The sequence below is a fragment of the Astatotilapia calliptera genome, chromosome 19, assembly GCF_964374335.1.
Source record: "Astatotilapia calliptera chromosome 19, fAstCal68.1, whole genome shotgun sequence".
In the NCBI taxonomy this organism is placed as follows: domain Eukaryota; kingdom Metazoa; phylum Chordata; class Actinopteri; order Cichliformes; family Cichlidae; genus Astatotilapia; species Astatotilapia calliptera.
In genome coordinates, this window is record NC_137440.1 from 6,484,157 (window position 1) to 6,509,640 (window position 25,484).

Genomic DNA, 25,484 nt, shown 5'->3' on the forward strand with positions numbered 1-25,484 from the left:
TTGATGCCCATATCCTGACAGGTAGAGTGGTTTTGGTAGGCCCTGGAAGTTAGTGGTTTAATGCTCTGACTGGTCTTTACAATGCATTCAAGCGTAGACTAGCTGTCCTTCTACTGCAGTTAATGTATCCACGAATCTGTTCACTGTACTATCAGCCGAACTGACTGAAGTCAAGGACGTCCAGTTTCACTGTCAGGCAAAACAAGCAAGCAAGTGCTGGCAAGTGTCTACCAGCTTACAAATCAGAAGAACCTTTTGACTTCATTGATTCATTTACAAGTTGCTGCAGGTCCTCTGCTTTAGCCCAAATATCTAAGCCAGTTCTTACTGGAAGCACAACCCTTGATTGCGCAGTGTGAGCACTACAGTCTGCCAGTGTCCTGCACTGATAAATACATATGCACCACTCACTTCCACCTAACCATCTCTGGTAGCATTCAGTAAGTATGTCTTCCCAGGTCAGTCCAGCTGGGACACCAAATGGAATGAGGAGCTTAATTATTATTTATTCGCACACATTTATTCCTGATGGGAATTTCCCATTCAGCTCGCCATTACAGCTTCCACCATCTGTAGCTGCAGCCACTTAGTGTCCCGTAGTAAACATTTGATTCTTTTGGGAATTCAAAACTGTCCACAGTAGTTGAGGATAGCAACCGAGAGGGACTGCCGCTAGAATCCATCGTCGTAATCTCCGTCACAGCCGTAATCTGGAGGGTGGGGGAGAAATAGAGGGTTTAGATACACTGAATGAAGAATGATGACTTGGTGTTGAAATCTGCGGTACGCACTCTGAAAATCACATAAAATGTGTCAGTGGAGATAAGTTGGTAAGATTTTAATGAAGACGTATAAAGGAACTTTATTTGGACCGTATATTTTGCATAACAACAGGGAATCCTTCCCTTCCTTTCTTATCCTAATGGCCTGGAGCCAAAATGGATTTCTGAGATGCAAGTAAATAAAATGTTCTCAGATCTCTGGGAAACTGCAGTCAGCTGGTGGTATCTCTAGTCAGAATGAAATGATTGAACTTCTGCAGCAGCCTCCGAGATGCATGCTCATCCATAAAGACTTCCTGGTGTGTGCCGAAACTCTGCGAACAGCCAAGTTTTAATTTCTTCTACTGCTAATGCTACTCTTCCAGTGTGATCCGGCAACACTGCTCTGGCAAAAATACAACTTTTATGACAGTTTGAACTTTAACACTGAGGTTGCAACCTCATTTTTTGTCCAACCCATACAGATTAGAGACATAAGTTTCAGCGTAAAAAGGTAAGTGGAAGTAAAAGATCAAGAAAAAGTTTGGTAACAAAAATTGCAGTTCCTCTAATGACCACTTGAGGCTGGCTCTAAAAGAAGGCATTCTCTAGTGACTTCTACATCAAAATGTAAAAATCAACATGTTTGAAGCCTGGAACGAAACCATTTTGGTTTCTGGTGTCATCTTCAGTGCATTCATTTGGCTCAACGTCCCCACGTTGAGCCCCCAGCCTCGTCCAGCTTCAGAGGCTGGACAAGGCTGACCCTGACCTTCTGGCCAAGAATAAACAAAGAGCCCCCCTACAGGAATAAATTAAACAGCTCAGGACTTTTTTTTACTGCAGCAGAGTCAGACCTTAAAGTTTAACAGCCTGAGACATAAAGCGAAGAAATGTAATCTTACCGAGGGCTCATTAAAACGTGCCGGGAGTCCGAGCAGAAAGAGAGCCAAGACCCAGAGAGACAGATTCATTAAAAGAAAGAAAAAAACGATTCCAACTGTTTCACAGTCCAGACACATTTAGTCTTACTGAGAAGTGACAAAGCAGTCTGCCACTCAAAGTGTCAACTAGAGTCAAACGTTAAGATGAGAAATTGCACTGAGGAATTCTCACTTCCATCAGCATTTCATCATTTCCCTCCATGTTTACAGAGCCGCCTGGCTCCTGACTTTAATTCGCTTTTTATCAGTTCAGTGTGATTTCTCATTAAGTTATTCTCAACAATTAACCAAAAACATTTTTAATGTGAAAGTTATTGTTAGCATAGATGCAGCAGAGCAAACTACACAAAGTGGTTAGAGGCATGCATCTTTATTGTGACGATGTGTTGACTTAAAGCTAAAAAGCTGCAAAAAGTTACTCAGACGTAGTAAATGGAGACAACAGTAACTGAGTCATTTACTCAGACAATAGTTTTATGTGATTATAATCACTATTTCATGCCTGTGAGGTAACCAGACCTCCTTACTCCAGCCACCTGGGGTCTCCTCCCGGCTGGACGTTCCTGAAACACTTCCTCTAGGAAGCATCCAGGAGGCCCAAAGCACCTTAAATGCCTGCTTTGATGCAGAGGAGTGCCAGCTCTACTCTGAGACCCTCTCGAGTGACCAAGCTCCTCCACCTATTGTTAAGGCCGAACCCCGACGGCCCGTGGGGAAAGCTCATTTCTGCCCTTTGTATTGACGATCTCATCATTCTGTCACTACCCAGCTCAGGCTATCGCCGAGGTTTTTCACTCACACCGCTTTACCTCAAAGTCCAGCAACAGCCTGTAAATCTCCGGCTCCCTTCTTCTGTCACTTGTGAATAAAACCCAGAGATACCTGAGCTCCTTAACATACTCAACGAACATATACTTAGACAAAAGCGATGTGGTACAGCATGGATTTGCTTTCATCAAGAAGCCAAATGAAATCATACTAATGCTCAAAAGATGAAACTGTTCAACCAGAAAGGTGTGCATGAAAATAAAATGTAGTTGGATTTGTTACTTTTGGATATTAAATAGGTTGTTTATGCAGAAAGCTGTAGCCTCAGTCAGCCTACACATTTCAGTCAGAAGATAGCAGACAGGTTAAACCCACCATTGCTGCCCAGCATCTCCAAGGCACTGACACAAGTCTCGTCCTCCTCATCCTCTTCCTCATCACCGGGGACGTCGTCATACACAACTGGCCCGCTCTCCACCACCACCCCGCTGGCAGGGGCTTCAACGGGCAGCGGCAGGGGGTTGGAGCTGCCGATCTGTACAAACAGGAAATATTGTTGCTTGTGAGCAGACATGCATCGTTGAGTATTTTTAATATTTTCCTCGGCAGGACACAAGTTCGCCCTCGGGAAATCTAAGCCAGATCTGATCTCGTATGCCCCACTTCCTTTAAAATGAAAAAATAACAAACAGCGTAGTATCTGTGATGGTGTGGAGGTGTGGAGCTGTAGGGCAGGTGGAGGGTACGCGCCGTGGTGAGAGGTTTCATTTGCCGCACTTCTCCACATATGACTAAATACAGCATCGGAGCGCGACCACAACCTTATCTTACAACAAGTTATTACCTCATTTTAGATTCTGCCTTTCTTTTTTTTTTTAAATCTGCATAGTCTACACTGCACTCGGTATCATATGAAAGGATGAGAAATTAATCAGAGCCTCGGGGTAAAAACACCCTTCAAAGTTCATAAAAAAACAGAAGCCTGTGAAATTAAAAGTGAAGGGCTAAGGGTGAGCATGAGGGACAAAAATGTAATTAGAGTGCCCTTTCTTTTTTTTCACTGCTTTTCACATTGTCTGGGTTGAGCTGTCACATGTTTTGTGCATAGATGTGATAAATTCCCCTCGAGGGCAACTGCAGGTGACTCTGAACCGGCGGAGTCTTTCCAGTCGCACGCTGGGAGACAAAAACAGAGTTGTTTTTGATCAGAAATCAACCCACCTGAAACTGCAGGAAATGTAGGCAGCGTGACAGCAGCAGCAGGAGAAAGTAAACAAGTGGTATAGGTGGAAAAAAAAAAAGGACTCGGTGGAAGGAAAGGACTCTGAGGGGACCATTTTCCAGGTGTGGAATCGATGATGAAACAAATGTCAGCAGTACAAATGTAGAGCTGTCTGCCTTCATGACCCATCAAGCAACCCCACTCAAAAAAAGGAAAACAAATCAAACCAGAGATTAAATATGTATAAACTGTAAACTGCACTCAGCACTCCCTGACAGCAGCAGTCTCCTCCAGCAGAACAAACACTACTCAAGGTTAACCCAAGTAACACTGGGAAAAAGCCACCAGATCCTACTTCCAAGCATTCGTGGAATGCTCTAGAATAGTGGTGTCAAACCTAAGGTCTGTGGGCCAAAATTGCCCCTAAAAGGGTTCCAATATGGCCCACTGGATGTCTTTGAACAATGTGAAAGTGGGCACATTTTGGACTTCTAAGTTTGTTGTCATGTAAAATGAATTTGACATTCCTGCTCAAGATCAAGTCCCCACCTCTCAATGCAAAGGAGCCATTCTGCTGCCAACATTGTCCTGCTATACTGGGATGCAGACACGCCCAGAGGTATGACAGGGAGCTGCACAGTGTTAGGCAGGTAATGGTTGATCAGTGCATTTATGGAGAATGGCTGTTATTGATTTTTGCTTTTTGTGCATGAGGCAAGAGTTAAAAAACAACTTTTTAAGCTTCCTGTTGTAGCTGGATAAGCAGAACTGCAGTGTATGGTGGCTTTTCAAGCTTCAACAAGCAGCACTTGCAAACAGATGAAACTCAAGCAAAACCAACCAAACTGAAAACAAAGCTGCAGCATTTAGGAAAATAAGAAAAGTTACGAGCAGAAAACACAACTGGATATTAAAACGTGCTGACCACGGTCCAGCAGGGGAACCTCTGCTTCGTCCATCCATACCTAATAAGCCACCAACCACTGGAAGTTAAGTGATGACTTGGTCCAGATGTTTGGTATACAGCTTCATGTCGCTGATGTCAGTGTGTCAAAATGACCCTACGGTAGTAGAAACAAATTAAACTCCGGTACACATACTACGCTCCGTGTCGATATATTCAACCCTGTAAGACAAAGAAAATTTCCCCTTGGAAAACACTGGAGTACCTCCAGTCTCATTCTGAACAATCACATCTTCACTCCAATCTGAGTTTTATTTATTTTGCTTAGTGATGAAAAGTACAGATATCAAACAGACTATTGCACCAGGGAGGCCAGATGTGCATGGGTATTATATTTTTTTCTGCTTTCCAGGCTGCCATAACCTAGACAATAATACAACGTCTAAACTCAAGTCTCGCTTTTTTGCTGCAAATGTCTTTAAAATAAAAAAAAATGTTGTTTAGAGGGAACTCATGCAGTTGTATAACTGCAGCTACAAGGGAACCTACACATTATTGCCTTCCTTTGAGCCAGGGCTAATTATAAAGCTGGAGCAGAGGCCAGTGGAGGGTCCACAGTGTGACGGAGAGATATTTCTTTTCTCCTCGGCTAAAACCTGTAGGAGTTCCTGCTGGGCCTTTCATTCCTGCCTTCTTTCTCCCCCTTCAATTTTCATTTCCTCCTCCATCCTTCCTTGCTTTCCTCCCACCTTTCTTTTATTTCACATCTCGTCTGTTTTGCTTCATTTAAAATAATAATAATAATTCTACCCACATCCTTTCTCGCTTTTTCCATCTCTCAGATTGTTCCTTTATGCACTGCTTCTTCTCTTGGCTTAGACTTGTGCTTTTTCCATCCTCAGATTTGGATAAATACCAAATGATTGTACAATAAATTAAAAAATAAATAAATCCAGTGCAAAAACATTCTGCTATCCCTTCCTTTCCCTTCTCTGCTTCTCTTTTGTTTCCTCTTATTCCTCACAGTGGAAACCAGCTGGCTTTAACCTCACCAGCTCATTAGCTGCCGCTGAACAGCAGTCATAATGTGGGGGAAATAAAAAAATAATTAAAAAGAAAACATAACGACATAAAAACGGTGCTCCAGACTAATTAGGAGGTGAGAGCTGTTAAATGGGTCAGGATGAGAGGAGAGGAAGCTGTGACGAGGGACAGACACGAAGTTTCTTTGTGTTGGTGTGAACTATTCAGCACTGCTGCTCATAATTACACAGAGATAATGTTCCACTACAAATATCATGTTGCATGTTCAAAGCAAGCTCTCCAGCGGTCGAATATCTACTATTTTAGCTTACTTTAAGCTTCAGCCCTCTAACAAGGGAATTGGTTGTTAGGAGCGAGAAAGCAACCGGGGAATACGAGCGCTCAGAAGGTTTTATTGGTGTGAAGATGTAGACATCTGATAGCCTGGAGTTACTCATGCACAAGACAGCAGGAAAAAAAAGAGTTAAAGGGAACAAACCACAGTGTGGAATAAGAGTTCTGGATAATGCCAGCCACTACATCTAAATCCCCGTTTCCAAAATAGTAGCGAAGCTTTCGAAAAAGTAACCAAAAATTAATTCCATGACTTGCAAATTCTGTAACTGAATTTAATCAAGTTGCAGACATTTAGTCAGAGCTATTTAATTATTTTTAGAAAAATGGACACATTTCAAAGTTGGGCCGGGACCACAAAGAAAGAAAGAGAAGGAAAAAGCTGTGCAATGCTGAGAACAGATGGAGAAAACATGGAACATCTTACGAATAATTCCACCAATTAGTAACATGCTTGAATTTAAAAAGCGCGTTTGAGACACGCTCAGTTGTTCTGAAGTAAAGAAGGGCAGGAGTTTACCGCTCCTTGATGAACTGCATGTGCAGATTCTTCAGATTATTATTGTACAATCAATTTGCAGATTTCATCATTAACAGATTCCGAGATTCTAGAGAAATTCATGTATGCAAGGGACAAAACAAAAAAACATTCCTTGGTCCAGCCATGGACAATGGATACAATCATGACTTTGTAGTGGAAATCACTTCATGTGTGGAGTGGACTGAGGTCTATAAAAATGTGAAACTTTTAACGATACTTAGTTCAAAAGTTACCTCGTATTAATGCTTGTTTTTGTGTAAAGGTGCATTAGTGCACATGGCATGGAGAATGTGTAACACTACACTGATCAGGCCTAACATTATGACCAGCTGCCTAATAATGTGTTGGTCCTGGTCTGCAGCTATGCAGCCCCACATACAACAAACTGCAATCCACTCTGTATTCTGACGACTTCCTGTCACTACCAGCATTAACGTTATTGGTAATTTGAGCTACAGTGGCTCATCAGCTGGATCGGATCACACAGCAAGATCCTACAAACAATCAGTCGCTCAACAATCAAAACTTTATAATTGTTTGTTAGACTGAGAGTATCCAGGTTAATGACATTTAATAGACCACTTAAATTTGTTTGCATTATTAGCATCCATGTGTGAATTAGTGTGGATGGGTAAAGGAAGGGTAAATGGACGGATACTTTTATAGTCCTATTTACTCTAACTGAGCACTTAAAGCTCTTTTTACTACAAGTCTCATTCACCCAATCAAATTGGGGTTCACTATCATGCCCAACGATACTTCAACACACAGACTGAAGTAACCATTGATCTTCTCATTGGTAGACAGCTCGCTCTGAGCCACAACCATGCCGATCAAGCAGAGGTTTTGCATATTTTCATCTTTCTGCATCAATTTTATCACAGTAAAGGTGTTTTCCTGGGGTGAGGGAGCAGGTCGCTGTGTTTCTGCAGGATGAGCTAAAATTGGTGCACATCATGAACTTTATTTCTGTCCGGAAAGCTTCATTGAGAATACTTCAAATACATTCGGCCATCACTTGCCAAAATTATTGCTTGCATAAGCAGGCTATATCTGCAACACCAGCGAGGCTGTGCACAGCTCAAAGCCCTTCCTCCTGTGACCTCATCACCCTTTTGAGATTTCTAAGCTTCTTTGAAAATCCCCACATCTCTTAACTGCGCTGCCTTCTGCCTCCTCCAGCCTGATGCTCAGCCTAAACATGAGTAGACAAATAGGGGAAAGGGCAGAGAAGAACAGCTGCGCCAGTTTCAAGTTCTCTGTAGTAAACTGATCATTTCCTCCCTCGACTGGCTTTAAAAAAAGGAAAAACTGTACAGACTAATTGCTGGGTCGCTGGAGAGGGTGATGGAAATTGGTTACTGTAAGGCAACGAACAGAAACAGAACAGGTTGGCAAGTAGAGCTCAAAGAACACATCGCTTTTCAATCTGGCCCTGTTGCTGGAATCAAATGCCAACATTACATAACATGAGCTGCGAGCTATGAGCAGCCGCAGCCAATGGCGACGGCCGTTTGCTTCCAGTTCCCAAGGGAAGGTGAGGGGGGGTTGCTAAGTAACAAGCCTTGTTGACCCAGCCCCTTGTGGCAATGTTTTCTTCCTAGCTGACAGAGCCTGAGCTCCCTGAGCTACTCTATTCAGGGCTGCCAGCAGCACATGATGGCGAGGGAGACAAAGGCTGTGAGGAGGACAGGGGGAGGAGAGGGGGGAGACGAAGGGATTGGAAGGAATGTGGAGGAAAGAGAGGAAATATGAAAAGAAGAGCGATGGGAAAAAAGAGGACAGCAGCAGAGTGAGGCAATAACGGGAAGAGATGAGGAAAGAGAAAGCAGGCAGAGATTTGCAGGACTTGGGGGGGGAAAAGAAAAGTTGGGAGATTTTAAAAAGCAGATGATTCGCTGGCATGTTTTTCACCAAGTTTTAACGGCAACTTACAGTTTCAGTGATATCGTTAATTCCCCTCAACTTAGTTGTTTTTAACATCATTAACACCACAAGAGCCACAAATATGACAAATTCACTCAAAAGCTTTTTGGGTTGTTTTTTCCCCCACATTAAATAACTTCACTTTATTTCTATAAAGTCTTCAAATATGGGACACAAACCAGCATGCACTCTCTCAACAGCATGTGTGACTGTGTTTACTGCTGGTTTCTTAACAGAAGTGTTTTATTTAACATCAATCTCAATAACATGTTTGCTAAATAATCTTAAAAGTTGGACAAAAATAATAATAGTGTTTCTTTTTTTTCAGCCAAAAATATTACAGAGCTTTTTATACAGTTACAAGTATTTGACCCCCTGCTGAATTTATAAGTTTGCTCACTTCCAAACAAATGAACAGTTTCTAGCTTTGATTGTAGTTTTATGTTAATGGACACAGAATATCAACCAAAAAATAAATTAAAAAATACAAAACACACATTACATAAAAGTTACAAAGTGATTTGCGTGACTTTGAGTGAAATACGTGAATACCAGGAAGAATTCTGACACTACCATGTGACGACTACCATCTATCAATTAATGCAACGAGGAGTACCTGATCTCAGCTCGTTGCATGTATAAAGCACACTTGTCCAAAGAAACAGTTTATCCATCCCAGTTCCATCCCAAAAGGACGTCAGGGACAAGATCGTCGGCCTGCACGATGCCTGAACGGCATGGAAATGGAAGAAATATAAAAATGACCATCAGCCCCCCTCGCTCTGGAGCTCCATGCATGATCTTGATGTGAGGATGATCATGAGAAAGGTGGTGGATCAGCACAGAACTACACAGTTGGAGCTTGTTAATGACCTGAAGGCAGTTGGGACCACAGTCACTAAGAACACCACTGGTAACACACACTGCTAAGTGTACAGGATGGCTGCACCGCATAGATTGGCCAAGGCGCGGGGCCACGTACCATAAAGTCTTGAACGAGAGCCACCTTCCCTCAGCCAGAAAACTGAAGATGGGTCATGGACGGGTCTTCCAGCATGACGATGACCCAAAATATAATGCAAAGGCAAAAAAGAAGTGGCTAAAGAAGCACATTAAGGTTATGGAGTGGCCTAGCATGTCTCCAGACTCGGTACTATACAGTGGGGCAAAAAAGTATTTAGTCAGCCACCGATTGTGCAAGTTCCCCCACTTAAAATGATGACAGAGGTCAGTAATTTGCACCAGAGGTACACTTCAACTGTGAGAGACAGAATGTGAAAAAAAAATCCATGAATCCACATGGTAGGATTTGTAAAGAATTTATTCGTAAATTAGGGTGGAAAATAAGTATTTGGTCACCTCAAACAAGGAAAATCTCTGGCTCTCACAGACCTGTAACGTCTTCTGTAAGAAGCTTTTCTGTCCCCCACTCGTTACCTGTATGAATGGCACCTGTTTGAACTCATCATCTGTATAAAAGACACCTGTCCACAGCCTCAAACAGTCAGACTCCAAACTCTGCCATGGCCAAGACCAAAGAGCTTTCGAAGGACACCAGGAAAAGTATTGTAGACCTGCACCAGACTGGGAAGAGTGAATCTACAACAGGCAAGCAGCTTGGTGTGAAGAAATCAACTGTGGGAGCAATCATCAGAAAATGGAAGACATACAAGACCACTGATAATCTCCCTCGATCTGGGGCTCCACGCAAGATCTCATCCCGTGGGGTCAAAATGATCATGAGAACGGTGAGCAAAGATCCCAGAACCACACGGGGGGACCTGGTGAATGACCTGCAGAGAGCTGGGACCAAAGTAACAAAGGTCACCATCAGTAACACACTACAACGGCAGGGAATCAAATCCCGCAGTGCCAGACGTGTTCCGCTGCTGAAGCCAGTGCATGTCCAGGCCCGTCTGAAGTTTGCCAGAGAGCACATGGATGATACAGCAGAGGATTGGGAGAATGTCATGTGGTCAGATGAAACCAAAGTAGAACTTTTTGGTATAAACTCAACTCGTCGTGTTTGGAGGAAGAAGAATACTGAGTTGCATCCCAAGAACACCATACCTACTGTGAAGCATGGGGGTGGAAACATCATGCTATGGGGCTGTTTTTCTGCCAAGGGGACAGGACGACTGATCCGTGTTAAGGACAGAATGAATGGGGCCATGTATCGTGAGATTTTGAGCCAAAACCTCCTTCCATCAGTGAGAACTTTGAAGATGAAACGAGGCTGGGTCTTCCAACATGACAATGATCCAAAACACACCGCCCGGGCAACAAAGGAGTGGCTCCGTAAGAAGCATTTGAAAGTCCTGGAGTGGCCTAGCCAGTCTCCAGACCTCAACCCCATAGAAAGTCTGTGGCGGGAGTTGAAAGTCCGTGTTGCTTGGCGACAGCCCCAAAACATCACTGCTCTCGAGAAGATCTGCATGGAGGAATGGGCCAAAATACCAGCTACTGTGTGTGCAAACCTGGTAAAGACCTATAGTAAACGTTTGACCTCTGTTATTGCCAACAAAGGTTATGTTACAAAGTATTGAGTTGTATTTTTGTTATTGACCAAATACTTATTTTCCACCCTGATTTACGAATAAATTCTTTACAAATCCTACCATGTGGATTCATGGATTTGTTTTTCACATTCTGTCTCTCACAGTTGAAATGTACCTCTGGTGCAAATTACTGACCTCTGTCATCATTTTAGGTGGGGGAACTTGCACAATCGGTGGCTGACTAAATACTTTTTTGCCCCACTGTAGATAATCTGTGGAGGGAGCTGAAACTTTGATGTGGCTAGCAGCAGCCAAGAAGCTTAAAGGACAGAGTTTCAGTAAAGAGGAGACGACCAAAATCTCTCCTGAGATGTTTGCAAACCTGGTGATCAACAACAAGAAAGCTCCTACCGCTGTGCTTGCAAACAAGGGTTTCTCCAACAAGTACCAAGTCAGTTCCTATGAGCTCATTAACTCACTACTTAAATTCTGATGTGGGTCAGTCTTTGGTGTTAAATCCCAACAACACTGTGGATCTTCTAACCCGGGATATTCCTCGGCAATTACCAATCATCAACAGTTCTGCTACTCGCAGGCCACAGCAAGGAGTGAGGAGATGGAACTGCCAGGAGCCGAGACGCGCTGCTCTAAAACCAGGTATTTTCTAATGGAGGAGCTCACATTTTATACTTATGATTCCACTGACAGAATTTCTCATCCACATAATCCTGTAAATGGTCCGACTGTCAGTCAGCTGATCTCAACTATAAAAAAAAAAAAAAAACTGACATTTTTACTTCCCAAACCCTGCACGTCAAGTCAAACTCCTGCTGCTTCTCTACAGAGTGGTTAAAAAAGAGAAACACGGAAAAAGCTGTGAAAAGAGAGAAATAAATTATATAAGAAATGAGAATGACAAGGGATTAAAAGACTGTTAGGGAAGTGTAAAATGAGATATGGAAAAAAGTAAGGAAGAAGAAGTCAAGAAAGCTACATTTAAGACTTTGAAACTAGTAACACTACCCTCGACTGAAATGAAGTCCAATTTAAATCAAATTAAAAATCAAAGCAGAAGAGACTGCCCCATTTCTGAATGGAAAGCTATGAAGCTATAAATGGTCAGAACGAGGACATTTGGAAACTAACTTTTCAAAGCCAAGAAGTCTAACTAGGTTTAGTAAAGGAGATAAGACACATTAGCGAAAGTAAACTCCTTCTGTGTGGACTGATTGGAAACTGGCCAACAAAAGCCTACTGTATCACTGCAGTGTGATAAAAAAAATCAAAAAAAAAAAACCCTGAAGCTGCTGTTTAAGACATTTTTATGTTCAAGTTTAAGGCTATATTTATTTTAAGAGTCTGTCAAAAAAATTTTTTAGAAGCAGTCAATGCCCGGGAGAAAGAAAGAGTGAAGGAGGAGTAATATAGCAAGGCCAAACAAAGACACAGAGCGGTTCACCTCTCACACGGCCCGAGAGGAGATTTATTTATTGCTGCCTGCTCTGCAGAAATCAGCAATCAGCTTTTATTGGCTGAGCAGGAGAGCTTGACACAGACTTACAATAAGTCTGCTACAGTCAAAGGTTCATGGTAGTTTGGTTATTGTCAAACAAACATAAAAAGACCAAAATCAACAATAAATGTATCCAACCAACAACAACTGCGTGGCTATGTGAAGCCTAATTTATATCACTCCTCTGATTAATTCAGGCTCTCTGCAGATTTACATCGTATTCTGTGTCACAGTGCATCTGCATCTTAATATGCACTGCTCAAACAAAAGCCAAAAAGAACAAGAACCAGATATCTATACTGATATGAACCGGGTAATGTGTTAGGAACACAAGGACGCCATGTCGTTTGATGGAAATGAAAACGATAAACCCACAGAGGACTGATTTCAAAATAAACTAGTCAAGCTAGTCCATTTTGACGATATAGTACTCGATATTCTGCTTGGCTCCCACATGCTTGTATGCATGGCTGACAACATCGGGGCATCCTCCTAATGACATGATGAGTCCAGAGCATCACTGAGCTCCTGGACACTCTGAGGGGTAACCTGGCAGCATCGGATGGAGCAAAACATAATGTCTATTGGGTTGAGTTGCGTTTCTATTGGTCAGGTGACTACCTAATGGCAGTCAGGGTTCTGTTGCCTAGTTTATAGAGGTTATGTGCCCCCTTAGCTATGGCTTCTTCAGACCCCTTCACATGTCTGTCACATGTTTAGGGTGAACTTGCTGTCACCTGTTAAAGAACAGATGGTAGACCTGCCAGTTCTGGTATTCTATGGCAAATGCAAATCAGGCACCGCGGTGCTGAGCAGTGAGCACAGGGCCAACTAGAGCAGGGGTCTCCAACTCAGTCCTTGAGCGCTACGGTCCTACAGCTTTTAGATGCACCCCCACTGCAACACAGCTGAATCAAATGAAAAGCATCTCTCGAGGACTGGAGTTGGAGACCCCTGCACTAGAGGTTGTACCGCTGGGCCCTCAGGCCACCTTCATGAAGTCTGTTCCCGATTGTTTGGTCAGAGACACTCACACCAGTGACCTGCTAGAGGTACTTTTGTAGCTCCCAGTGCTGATGCAAGCTGCTGATGGGTTAAAGGCCTTCTATGGCCCTGTCCAGCTGTCCTAGAGTAACTGCCTGTCTCCTGGCATCTAAGCCATGCTCTTCAGACTGTTCTGGGAGACAGAGTAAAACTTCTGAAAATGTCACTTATTAATGTGCCGTCATGGAGAAGTTGGACTACCTGTGGAACCTCTGTAAGGTCCAGGTATTGTCTAATGTTACCAGATGTTACCAGCAGTGGCACTGACTCGAGCCAAATGCAAAACAAGTGAAAACAGTCAGAAAAGATCAGGAAGGGAAAATGTCAGTGGCCTCCACCCTTAAAACCATTCCTGTTTCGGGTTTGTCTCTTCGTTGCTCCTCTAGTGCACCTGCTGTTAATGTCATTAAAACTAAAGCAGTTAAAACCAATCAACAACCCCCTCTGCTACTTAAATGACCAGATTTTTTCACTCTCACAAGCTATGGTGATCACCTTGAATACACAAATAAGGACCAGACCTTCTGCTTCACTGAGGTTAGTGACACATTTATAAATAATCACTTATGTAATAGGAAATTCAATTGAGAAACCAATTATGACAAACCATGTGAAAGAAGCAGGATAAATCCAGGTACTTTCTCATTCTACATCACAAATTCAATTTGTTATAAAGCTTTCCTGCTCACTGATTTGCAGCATCACCCACAGTGCAGTACAACTCAGAGGTATTCATTTGGCAGCAGTGGTTGTCGTCCCCCCCCACCCTGTGAAAAAATGTTAAAAAATTGCTCAATGTTAAGTTGCAAGCCTTATTATTGCCTAACCCGCTTCCCTGTTGGTTCACATAGACTTCACAGGAAAAGCCTTTTTTTATGAAGTAAAGCAGTGATGACAAGACTGGACCATCAATCTGGTTACTTTATCACTTTCACTGTAAGGAATATCAAGGCTGCTCTTCCCCTTGAAAATACTCTTATTCACACAGCACAGTCAAAATACAGTGAAGCAAAGGAAGACTGAACCTGAGTGAGTGTGTTAAAGTAAACGTGAGAAGTTAACCGACTGATCGACATGGTGACTGAGGTGTCGTGCATTTTAGGAGCAGCGGGGCAGTGAGTGTTGTAGTGCACAAGAGTGTCGGAGAGGAAGAGCAGATGCAGTGAAGATGAATGGAAGCTTACCTGCTCCGTGGCCAGCTTTTTGTTGGGCTGTCCGCTGATGAATGGCTGTAGCCTGCAACACAGACAGCAACATCATCACACTTAGCCTTCTTTATTTTCTTTAGCTCATTTGTTTTATTACTGTTTAACATAAGTCCTACTAATCATAGTGAGGCAGAGGAGCTAGCTTGTATTTGACACATTGCTAACATCAAACTCAAACATGAAACATTTTCTATGTATTCTAGGTTCTTTTGTGAATAAAATCGGGTTAATGATATTTGCGGTTTCACAGCATCCCAGCTTCTTTTGGAACTGGGTTGTAAACGTGCTTCTTAAGTGGAATCATTGACTCTATCTCCTTGGTGTTGTAACTAGATTATTTGATGTTATATGGCACCCCATAAACAGCAGCTTCCACAACAACCAAACCAACCAACACATCTGGACTTCGTTCACACAGTCTGTGTGTGCAACCAGCAATATTCATCAGTACTGGACAAACACTGTCCCTGTAGGTCTTTACCTTACAATATAAAGTGCCTTAAGGTGACTGTTGTTGCGATTTAGTGCTTTATAAATAAAACTGAAATGAACTGAACAGCACAGCAGTCCTACAGTGAAGCAAACACATTGCCTACAAAGGTTACAGACTAATGGGCTCCCCTTTGTTTTAACAGTGCTGAACAGCAAACACTGAAATGACATAAAATACTTAAAATTAACCTTGATTTTTAACAGCGGCTGGTCTTTATGACCTTGAAGTTGCACGACTGTAGAAAATGAGTTCCATTACTCAAACTGAAGCACAATCTGAAATGCCAGTGAGTCTACAAGAGGATTAAATGTGCGGATTTTATGAACCCCTAAAAGCCTGAAAGTAAGATATTCATTATTTTTCCAGACATTAGAAGATAATAAAATCTTCTATTCTGAGGCCAGTTCAGATTACATTTCACTGTTAACCTCAGCAGCGAGGACACCGCCTGCCTGCTTCTGCTCAGCTTCGTTTCTTTCTTCCACCGCATTCGTGTCCTCTCTCTTTGTCCCTGATTGGCTAACAGATTCACATACCCGTTTATCTTCAGTAAGCTCATGTTAGCAAGGTGTTACCTAAACATACCCAGTATAGTAAAATTTTCCCACAAGTACAAGCTAGTGGTGAAGGGATTCGGTGTTGTTGTTGTTGTTGACATTTTACAGTTTAAGCCAATGTGCTGGAGAGCATGTAAAAGCACACTGCTAGCATGACTAATAATAAAGGACCTCCTTTGTGCTCCACTAAATAATCAGGACTTTTACAGTCAATTTAAGCAGAACAGGAACAAGGGAAATCGAGCTATCACAGCAGCCTTCTGGGGATGAAATAATGGCTGATATAATCATTAATAAAAATTGTAATGACAATAGCTCCTGCTGATACCAGTTCCTGCTCATTGTTGCCATTTGGACAGATGGGACAGCAGAACATTGCTGTATGTCGGATGGCTCTTTGCAACCACTCTTACAGGAAAAAAAAGCACATTTTATTTGTACTTGACGCTGATGCAGCATTTAACTCTTGACACAACACAGGTAGAGCATTGTATTATCTTAGTGCAGCTGGTCTCTGTTGGCTTCAGGGCGACTAGCTCACATTTCTAGGCAACTGCGATAAAAAAAAGGAAAAGAAAAAAAAATGGTGTGAATGAGAAATGAGCCCAAACTGTGAGTGACAGGCAGAGCGACTGTCTCTGTGAGTGCAATCTCTTCCTAGACAGTCGCGGAGATAATCAGCAATGAACGCACCACTGGCAGTAATTCCTAAGCAGCCGTCCCACCACCCCACTGGCTGGAATTAGCATTGTTCCCGAGGCTCCCCACCCCCATTTTCTGCCCACCCGGCCCGGCGCTGAGCTCTCCCTAGAGGCTTACAGTAAAGTGCTCAAATCTCACTGATAAGACGCAGAGCGCGAGTGAGCTTTTAATTAATCTGCTTTAACCGGGGGGAAAGGGGAGGAGGGGTAAAAGTGAATGTGGCATCTTCACCCCCCAACATCATCATTCCCCCCACCTCCTCCTTTCTCAAAGCTCATTATAAAATCCCAGTCAGGCCGGCGAAATGCTCCCCGCTGAGAGAACTATTTAGGGCCCCGTATATGTGCTAGACAAGACTGGCTCCCATGAGCCCTGACCTGGACACTGTGGAAAGAGGGAGGGACGGTGGAACCATGAGAGGAAGTGATGTCGTTAGGCAACAGGCAGTGGAAGGGGGCAAAAGGGTGAGAAGAAGAAGAAGGGATAGAGGGCAAAACAGCACGGGAGCGAATGAGGAAAAAGATTGGGTGAGGGCATGGGGAGGCATGGAGGGGGAACGCGGGGGAAGCCTGAAGAGAAGGAAGGTGCTTGGATTAAGAGAACAAAGGAAAACAATATTAAAGAATAAGATCAGCTAATAGCAGAAAGAGAAAAGCAGAAAGGAAGAAAAGAGCGCACAGAAATATCAGAATGGGAAGAAGAAGAAAAAACTGAGACTCAGGAGTGTTGACTGATTATTCCAAGGTTGTTCCTCACAGAACTAAGGCAGTAGTTCCTCCAGATAAACAGTCTTAATTAGCTAACCTTTGTTGTGTTGTGCTGCTAAGTGAAACCAAACACAAATTAGCTGAATCAGCTGCAACAGTTCTACATAATGGAGTTTAATTCTACGTAGCAGCCAGTCGTGGTGCATTCGTAGCTAGTGTGCCAGCTGTTTGAAGACGAGTGTGTCGTTCTTTTCAGCAGGTTTCTCAGTCGCTCATAATCACATTTGGAAGATATGCCGTGCATACTGATAGGAAAAAGAAAAAGGAGTGAAAGGTGTGAACATTTTACCTTTGGTAATAAATTTGTAAACTAAGACAATGACAAATGTTTCCCTGATTTAAAGCCATTGTGAGTGAGTGAATGAATAAGCCAGGGTGTTAACGGGGTAACACCCTGGGGATGTTTGTCAGTGTTTTGACACTTTACATAACACATGGAATACCTTTTCATGAGCTTGATATTTTTGTAAATAGGAAAAAAAATCTAATTTTAAATCGGTGCTCTGGCTGACATCAAACCACTTCCTGTAATTGCAACAGTTAGAGCGACTGATAGCGAGTGGGGTCAAAGGTTAGAGTCACAGGGCTATGAGAACACCAATGCTCCTCGAATGAACAGATAAAGACAATTTAACTGAGGTCAATGAAGGTTAAAAGAGTCGAGTAAGTGCTGTGGAAACAGCAGTTTTAACCTCTCCAGTGCTGATACCGCTCTCAGCTCTTCCACCACTTTGACTGAGACTAAAATATCTTGTCAGTGGTTGATAGACCACCATGAAATTTATAAAGAAAACCATGTTACCCCAAGAGGCTGTCAACTTGAAACATCTCCACAGCGTTAAGACTGATTGTCACAACATGTGCTGTCAAAAAACCCCAAAGACAACACAAAGACCAAAAGCAAGATTCCCCATCAGCTGTACTTAGACTTAGTGTTTGATAATCGCCAAATGATAGAACATCCAAATATTAAACTATGATCCCAGGAAAAAAAACAGATGTGACACTGCATCTCTGATGTAGTTTTGCATACAACTCATTTAAAATTAACACTCCAAAAACCAGAGGCTTTGATTTTGGAGCTGTAAAAATAAGTCAATATGATAATAACTTGTGTGTTATGTAGAGTAAATATTATGTTATCAGAAATAAAAGTATGTATATTGTTCTTAATGTTTATATCAATGAAGAATCTGGATAAATATTAACTGATACGTTATGGAGAAGGAGTGGACTAAAAGTAAGTGGGCAGTTCTTTCCACTCATTTTAGACACGTAGGCTGTCTCAGGACAGGGTTAGTGAAATTGGAGTGTAGTTTTCTTTATTTTTTATAGCAGTTTTATCATTTTTCCCTAAATGACTTTGCATGCTACCTGCATAAGCAAAATAAATTTGTCCAGGTCACTTTTTTGAGTTATGACATTATTTATTTCAGCATTATGGCCTCACTTATTTCTTAAAATAGCTTATTTTAATGATCATGTATTTGTCTTTTTTAGGATATAATAAAACACATTTTGGAAATGATACCTCTGCCTGTATGTCTTTGGGTACATTTAAAAAGTAGTACTGTGCAATACTACAAGTTCTACTATTGATTTGTGCGACTGATAACAATACTTGCTAATGTAGGGGAGAGCAGTGTGTCATGACTTTGCAAATTCTGAACACATTTTAATAAAATACATTTATAATATAGTTTATAATCAGTGTTGGGCAAGTTACTTTGAAAAAGTAATTAGTTATAGTTACTAGTTACTTCTTCAAAAAAGTAACTGAGTTAATATTCTAAAAGTAATTAATTACTCAAAAAGTAACCATTGTGTTACTTTAAAAAAAGTTTAACCCTCTGGGGTCCAGGGTATAATTGGCAATTTTTAACTACTTTTGATGTTTCCTCTACATTTCACCTTTAAAAACTATTTATTTGCCTTGTTTGGTATCATCCTTTTCAGCACAACCTCACGTGTCTGAATTTACAGTTATGTTTTCATTTTGACATACTGCATTAACACAATTTATCTAAAATCAGACAAAAAACATAAAATCAGAGTAGAAAAAGTTATATTTTTCACTGTAACAACCACTAAACATGTTTAATGAATCATATTTCATAACTTTAAATGCAAATATAAATTGTCAATTTTAAAGTCCTGTGCACAAGTTTTGCAAAAAACAAACTTATTTGCATCCATTTACCTTTTACCTTGATTTTTTTAAATAACCATTTCAAACTATTTACAGAACAATCTGTTCTGCATTCAATAAGATGCCACACAAATTATTTGTGCCACTCCAAATATTTCTGTCCACTATAAAGGAGAACATCACAGCCTGATACCTGCAGGTCTGACAGCAGCAGGTGCATCACTCCTGTTTCTACCTGGAGACAGCAGTCGCCTCATTGTTCTGACACACAACACAAAACTATCCAAACTACACACTAACTACACAAGACAACATGAACTACACACTCCAAACACGCTAAACGTCACAAATCTCTCACATCTCAAAACTCTCTTTTTCTGCTGTCTCTCTCTTGCCTTCACTCCTAAAACTTCTGTTTTTGTTTGGGGTTTTTTTTGCTCATAAGCAGAGAGTGCTCGCTGCGCTGTCCTTAGACAGTAAACGTGACGAAACTATTGAGGAAAAAACGGCGCGTATATATTGTTTATCATGACTCTGGTTTTACGTGGCCTATCAACACAATTTAAAAACTGGTAAATATCACCTTGTTGCTTTGTCTTTAAGTGGTCATGTGATTGGCTTACCACGACTACTTTATTCTTCCTCAGTCAAACAGCAGCACTCATGTGATTGTTTTGCCCCCTTAGCTCCAGGTGTTGTGCTAGACAGTGATCGTGATTGCCGTCCACGGGAGCGCGCAGCTGCTTAAAGCTGTAGCGTCCAGATTACTTACAGCTACTTCCGTGCAACTGATATAAGATGAGGCTGAACACAGCTTCAACTGTCTGTTTATTGAAAAATAAATGGTTCGATTACTGGCTCCTCCAGTCTGCATGCCAAATATCCTTGGGCAAGATACTAACCCCAAATTGCCCTCCGATGCGTTCATCGGAGTGTGAATGTGTGTGAATGTTTATTAGTTGCACTTGTGTTTAGAAGTGCTTGTATGAGTGTGTGTGAATGGGTGAATGAGGCATGTTGTATAGAGCGCTTTGAGTACTCCGGGAGAGTAGAAAAGCGCTATATAAGAATCATTTACCATTAGTTGTAACGATAGGAATAGTAATTAGTTAGATTACTCGTTACTGAAAAAAGTAACGCCGTTATTCCCATCACTGTTCATCAGCTTTTCATTTATTTTGAAACTTTTTTTTTAGACCTGGAACATAAACGTGTCTGTCTCTGAAGCACTGAGGGGCAACTTCTGTTGCTTAAATGTGAAATAAAGCTATAAATAAAATAGACGTGACAGTCAACACAAATGGTTCAGATTTTTCAGAATGCGTGTGTCACATATCCTTTTTATTTTAAGAAAACTAACTTTTAACACAATTCAGGGTTAAAAGTTACAACCACAGCATTGGTATCAATAGTATCAATATTCAGATTGATCCACCGATCTCTATCAAAAAGTAATCTATGTGGAGTGATGTGCTGGAGTGCATGTCAATGACCATGACATACACTTCATCTGACACTTTAAGCACTTGCTATTGTAACTATGCAGATAACTTCTATAACTTCTGTTGCATGTCATAATTTTTGGATTAGTAAGTTTGACGTAGTGACTGATTTTTTGTTGTTGTTGTCACAAACACTGATTATTCATGAACAGCTTTTAGTGAAAGTTTTGTCATGTATGTCGGGAGAAAATCGGACAAACTGGTCCTTTAAAAACCTTCAAATTTGCAACCGCACATGAGCTAAATAAAACTGTGCGGTTGAATTGAATCTGATTCTTCCTCTTGTACACTATTACAAATGTTTTCATTTCAAATTCATACAGAGAGTCTCAGGAGTGCCTTACACTGAGTCAGATTTCCTAATGAAACCCGTTGCTGCGAGTGTAAGATAAGATAAGATAAGATAGAACTTTATTAATCCCTCGGGTGGGTTCCTCTGGGAAATTCGACTTCCAAAAAAAGCACAGCAACGACCGAAGTTACAGTTACAGAATTGTTATATATATACACACACACACACACACACACACACACACACACACATATAAATACAGAGACAAATATAAATAAAATATACAAAGGGGATAAATAGAATAAATAGGAATAAAAAATAAAAATACAAGTGAATTGCACATTTCAAGTATTGAGTCTATTGCACTGTTGACTATTTACAAAAAGTATTGCACAAGGTATTGTACAGTGAGGTGAAGAGGCACTACAGCTTAGTTGTTCCCCCCTCCTTTGTCCTCCTGTTTCCCCTCCCTCTCCCCTCCAGAGAGGAGTTAAACAGTCTGATGGCGTGTGGGACAAAGGAGTTTTTAAGTCTGTTAGTTCTTGTCTTGGGGAGAAGCAACCTGTCACTGAACAGACTCTTCTGATTGTTTATGGTGTGTATAAAGTCAAAATACACACTCGCTCCATTACCACATTCGCTTCCCCCATGATTTCATTTCCTACAGCGGAGCCATTTTCATTTTGCAATAACTCTGCTCGTCATTAGAGCTTCTAATCATTCTGCAGTATGTCGTCTCTCTTCTCGTTTCCATTGTGCGCCGGCGTTCGCGGGACATTTGTTGTTGTTTTGCTTGTTAGCATCGAGGAGGGATGTTTCTACGAGCCTCTGCTTTTTAAATCGAGATGATTGCACCTGTTTGTTTTTTTGCGTTCGGATCAACTTCCATTTCTCCGCAAATGAACTGAGGCAAAACCAATATAAGGGAATAATTTCACTATTCGTACAATAATCCAATCAATAAGATAACAAAGAGGAAGGATGGAGGCGAGGAGGGGAGATAATCTGCAAACTGGGGGTTGAATAAAATTAGTTCTGCGATGAGCGCGGATGTAAATAAAAGATGATAATAATCTGAGCTTCCAACTCGATTTTCCAGCTGGGGACTAGATCCTTGGAGGCGAGCACGCACGCACGCACGCACGCACGCACGCACGCACACACACACACTCCTTCAGCTCTTCGGCACAATTAAATCAGGCATAATCACCCACACATATACACACACAAGAAACTGCAGTGCCCACTCATACTTTCCCAGACACACAAATACAGACGCACAATACAGCCTCACACACACTCCCCCACAAAGAGTGTGTGCCTGTGATTCGTGTCCATTCAGGCTGCAGTGCATTGTGGGCCGGTGTGCAGCTTGGCAAGAGGAGACACAGACTCAGCCAAAAGAACTGATTGTGTTTTCTTCTCTGGCCAGTCCATCCAGCACTAACCCCATTACACACACACACACACACACACACACACACACACACACACACACACACACACACACACACACACACACACACACACACACACACACACACAGTACCTGGTACTGCAGATTCAAAAGGGTGAAGGGTTATATAGATGGCTGTTTATATGCAAAGACACGAAGGAAGAAGCACAATACAATCCTGAAAATCTGCATACCGTCAAACACACAATCAGCCGCTGTAACACACAACTGCAGAATCTGTACTTCTGTACAAACAGCAGTGTGAAGTAACTCAGATATTTTCCATCAAATGTGACAAAATTGTATTTTTCCTGGAGGGCATACGAACACCAGGACCGGGTAACTGGTCTGATCTACCCTAAACTTAGGTTTAATACAGCACGTGTTTCTCTGTCTGCAAACACACTTAAGGGTCATTTACTTTGCTACAAGTTATGGATGTAACATGGTTAAACCGGACAATATGATCCACAGGAAGATACCACAGAACTATATGTTCAGAGGTCCAGTCGATACTTTCTAACTCTTCTAACGCTACTAACTCTTTCACCCATAAAACAGACATTTGACAACCTCTGCTGTGCCACTGATAATGAGTTTTGACACCTCAATATATCAACAAAGATTTGGTTTGACAAATAGAATAATTTTATGCGGGTTTTTCCAAGGGTAGCTGCTTAGGCAAAGACCACCCTCGCTAACATACCCTCGCTAACATCTGATGCACACCCAGTCACTGTCCCAATAGCAGGCCTGAAACATGAAAGAAACCGCTCAGTTCAGAAAAGAGTTTTAAGGGTCATTCTAGGCTTCAATCAGACATTCAGCTGAACTCTCTTCAGGCACAATAACGAGGAGTGCTGTAAAAGATGATCTCGCCCACAATGAGATCTGATCTCATCTTCAAGGAATCGGTCCAGGATTACAGAGGACAGTGAGGTAACCTTAGCTCTGTCCAAATATCAAACAGATCTGTAGCTCGTGAACATTACAGGCTCTAATTGAATAACGAACCATCTTGTGTGCTATCCTTCGTTCCTGCTGGTGGTTCCTTCAATCGCTCGCCTCAAAGTTGGGATTAGTTTAACTTGGGCTGAATAACAGTTGATACTGCAGGTGATAAGATACCATGTTCTGATCCTTAAATCTACAGACAAACTGTAGGAAATTCTCCAAGTTTTCAAGAACACGCTTCCAAACGACCTCAAAATTCTCAGCCAACCACTGCTGATGAAAGGCAAAGTGGGCTCATTCCACAGTAATGAGATTTTTCTTAATAACTTCATGAAGTTAATCATATGTAGGACCTAGTAATGACATTACTTTCTTCATTTCACTTTTTTCAATCTGACACGCTGCTGCAGCTATGTTAGATGAAACAAAGTAAAAATGTGATTGCATTTGTAAAAACATCATCAGTAACTTGGTCTATGAAACTGAAAATACTGACTTTTCAGTCTTGGTATGGTTCAAACTCCCCAAAAACACTGGACCTTTCCCATTTTATTTCCCAACATTGCTCATCTTTAACAAATGGTTGCACATCATGTCATAATTAACTTGGGAAATTAAGTTGTGCGACTGCTTTCACAACTTTGAGCCTTCTGCAAGTGAGACCTTTGATACAAGTTTACTTTGGCTGGCTAAAGTAAAGACAAGACTATAAATGATGCAACAAAAAAAAACAAACAGGCACATGAGGTCCGTACTGAAGTCTGTCATGTCAAATAACAAGCAAGGTTCAGAAGGAGCTCAACGCTTAACAGCAAGAAACAGATGAAGAACATCGTCACAGACTTTTTCGTTTGTATTGTGCATTGCAACAATGCTGCGTGGATGTTCCTGGTGAAATTAGCGCCTTCATTTTTGGGGGATTTCCATCAGTTTCTTAATGCACTTGTGAAAGCTGGTACACACACACACAGAAACATGCACACACAGGGCCGCATTTAATAACCCACTAACCCATCCGTGGCCATTTGATGAGAGCTGTGACATTTCTCCAGATGGATGGGATTTCTGGGTCAGTTAGCACCCAGCTGCTTACTGTGGCGCTGGGCTCTTCCTTTGCAGATATTCTGGGGGAGCATGACCAGTCTTGTGAACAGAGATTAGAGATTCAGCGAGACGGGTGGCTGTTAACGGCTGTGGGCTAAACGCACACACACATATTAATGAGAGTTGTGTGACAAGAAAGCCATGCAGCCCAGCTTTTGGTGGAGGAACAAGGAAGGAGTGCGAGTAATTTTGAGTTGGCCTTTTAATGAGAATGTATTTTGATTTTCAGGCTCATGATAAATAAGTTTAAGTTTGATATTTTAGTTTGGTTTTCTTTTAAAATTATTTGCACCACAAATGTTTAATTCACACATAAAAATTAATTAAATTTTTTTATGTCGATTTTAAATTTCAACAGAAATGTAGAAAAACGTGGAAAAGTTGTATGTAGTTTTTTAATTTCTTTATTTAACCAGATAAAGGATTAAGAAAACCTCCTATATTATACCAACCTGACCACATAAACAATAGAGGTTAGACCTCAGCCAGAAACAGAAACATCTGCTCTTTTTATTGAAGTGCTCTTGAGCAAGTTCTCCAGGCTCTTACACTCATTTTCAGTCAGTACTTAAACCTGACCATTTTCGTTTGTAAGGCCACTTAGCACTGACCTATGAATGATTCGAGCATAAATCAGAAGAAGATGGGCCTCCAGTGCTGAGAAGTGAAATTTGGGTATTTTATTAGCACAAATCACATCATCACAGTAAATGGACCCAGCTTGCTAACAAATTTTGACAGCTTCATCAAGTTGTTTCTTAGCAAAACAAACAGCAGACAATGAACTTCACCAATCATACAA

General features: G+C 41.5%; 1 protein-coding gene across 2 annotated transcripts in view; it reads right to left on the minus strand.

Moving 5' to 3' along the window:
• Positions 1–498: 498 nt before the first annotated feature.
• The window catches only part of brf1a (BRF1 general transcription factor IIIB subunit a), a 150,544-nt gene continuing 125,558 nt past the window's right edge, over positions 499–25,484 (minus strand). For both annotated transcript variants that reach the window (XM_080293451.1, XM_080293450.1), the window contains 3 exons: positions 14,683–14,734; positions 2,849–3,008; positions 499–710 (listed from right to left, as the gene is read on the minus strand). In XM_080293451.1, the coding sequence (XP_080149577.1) occupies positions 673–710; positions 2,849–3,008; positions 14,683–14,734 (250 nt within the window). In that variant the 3' untranslated portion in view covers positions 499–672. The remainder of the gene's footprint in view (positions 711–2,848; positions 3,009–14,682; positions 14,735–25,484) is intronic.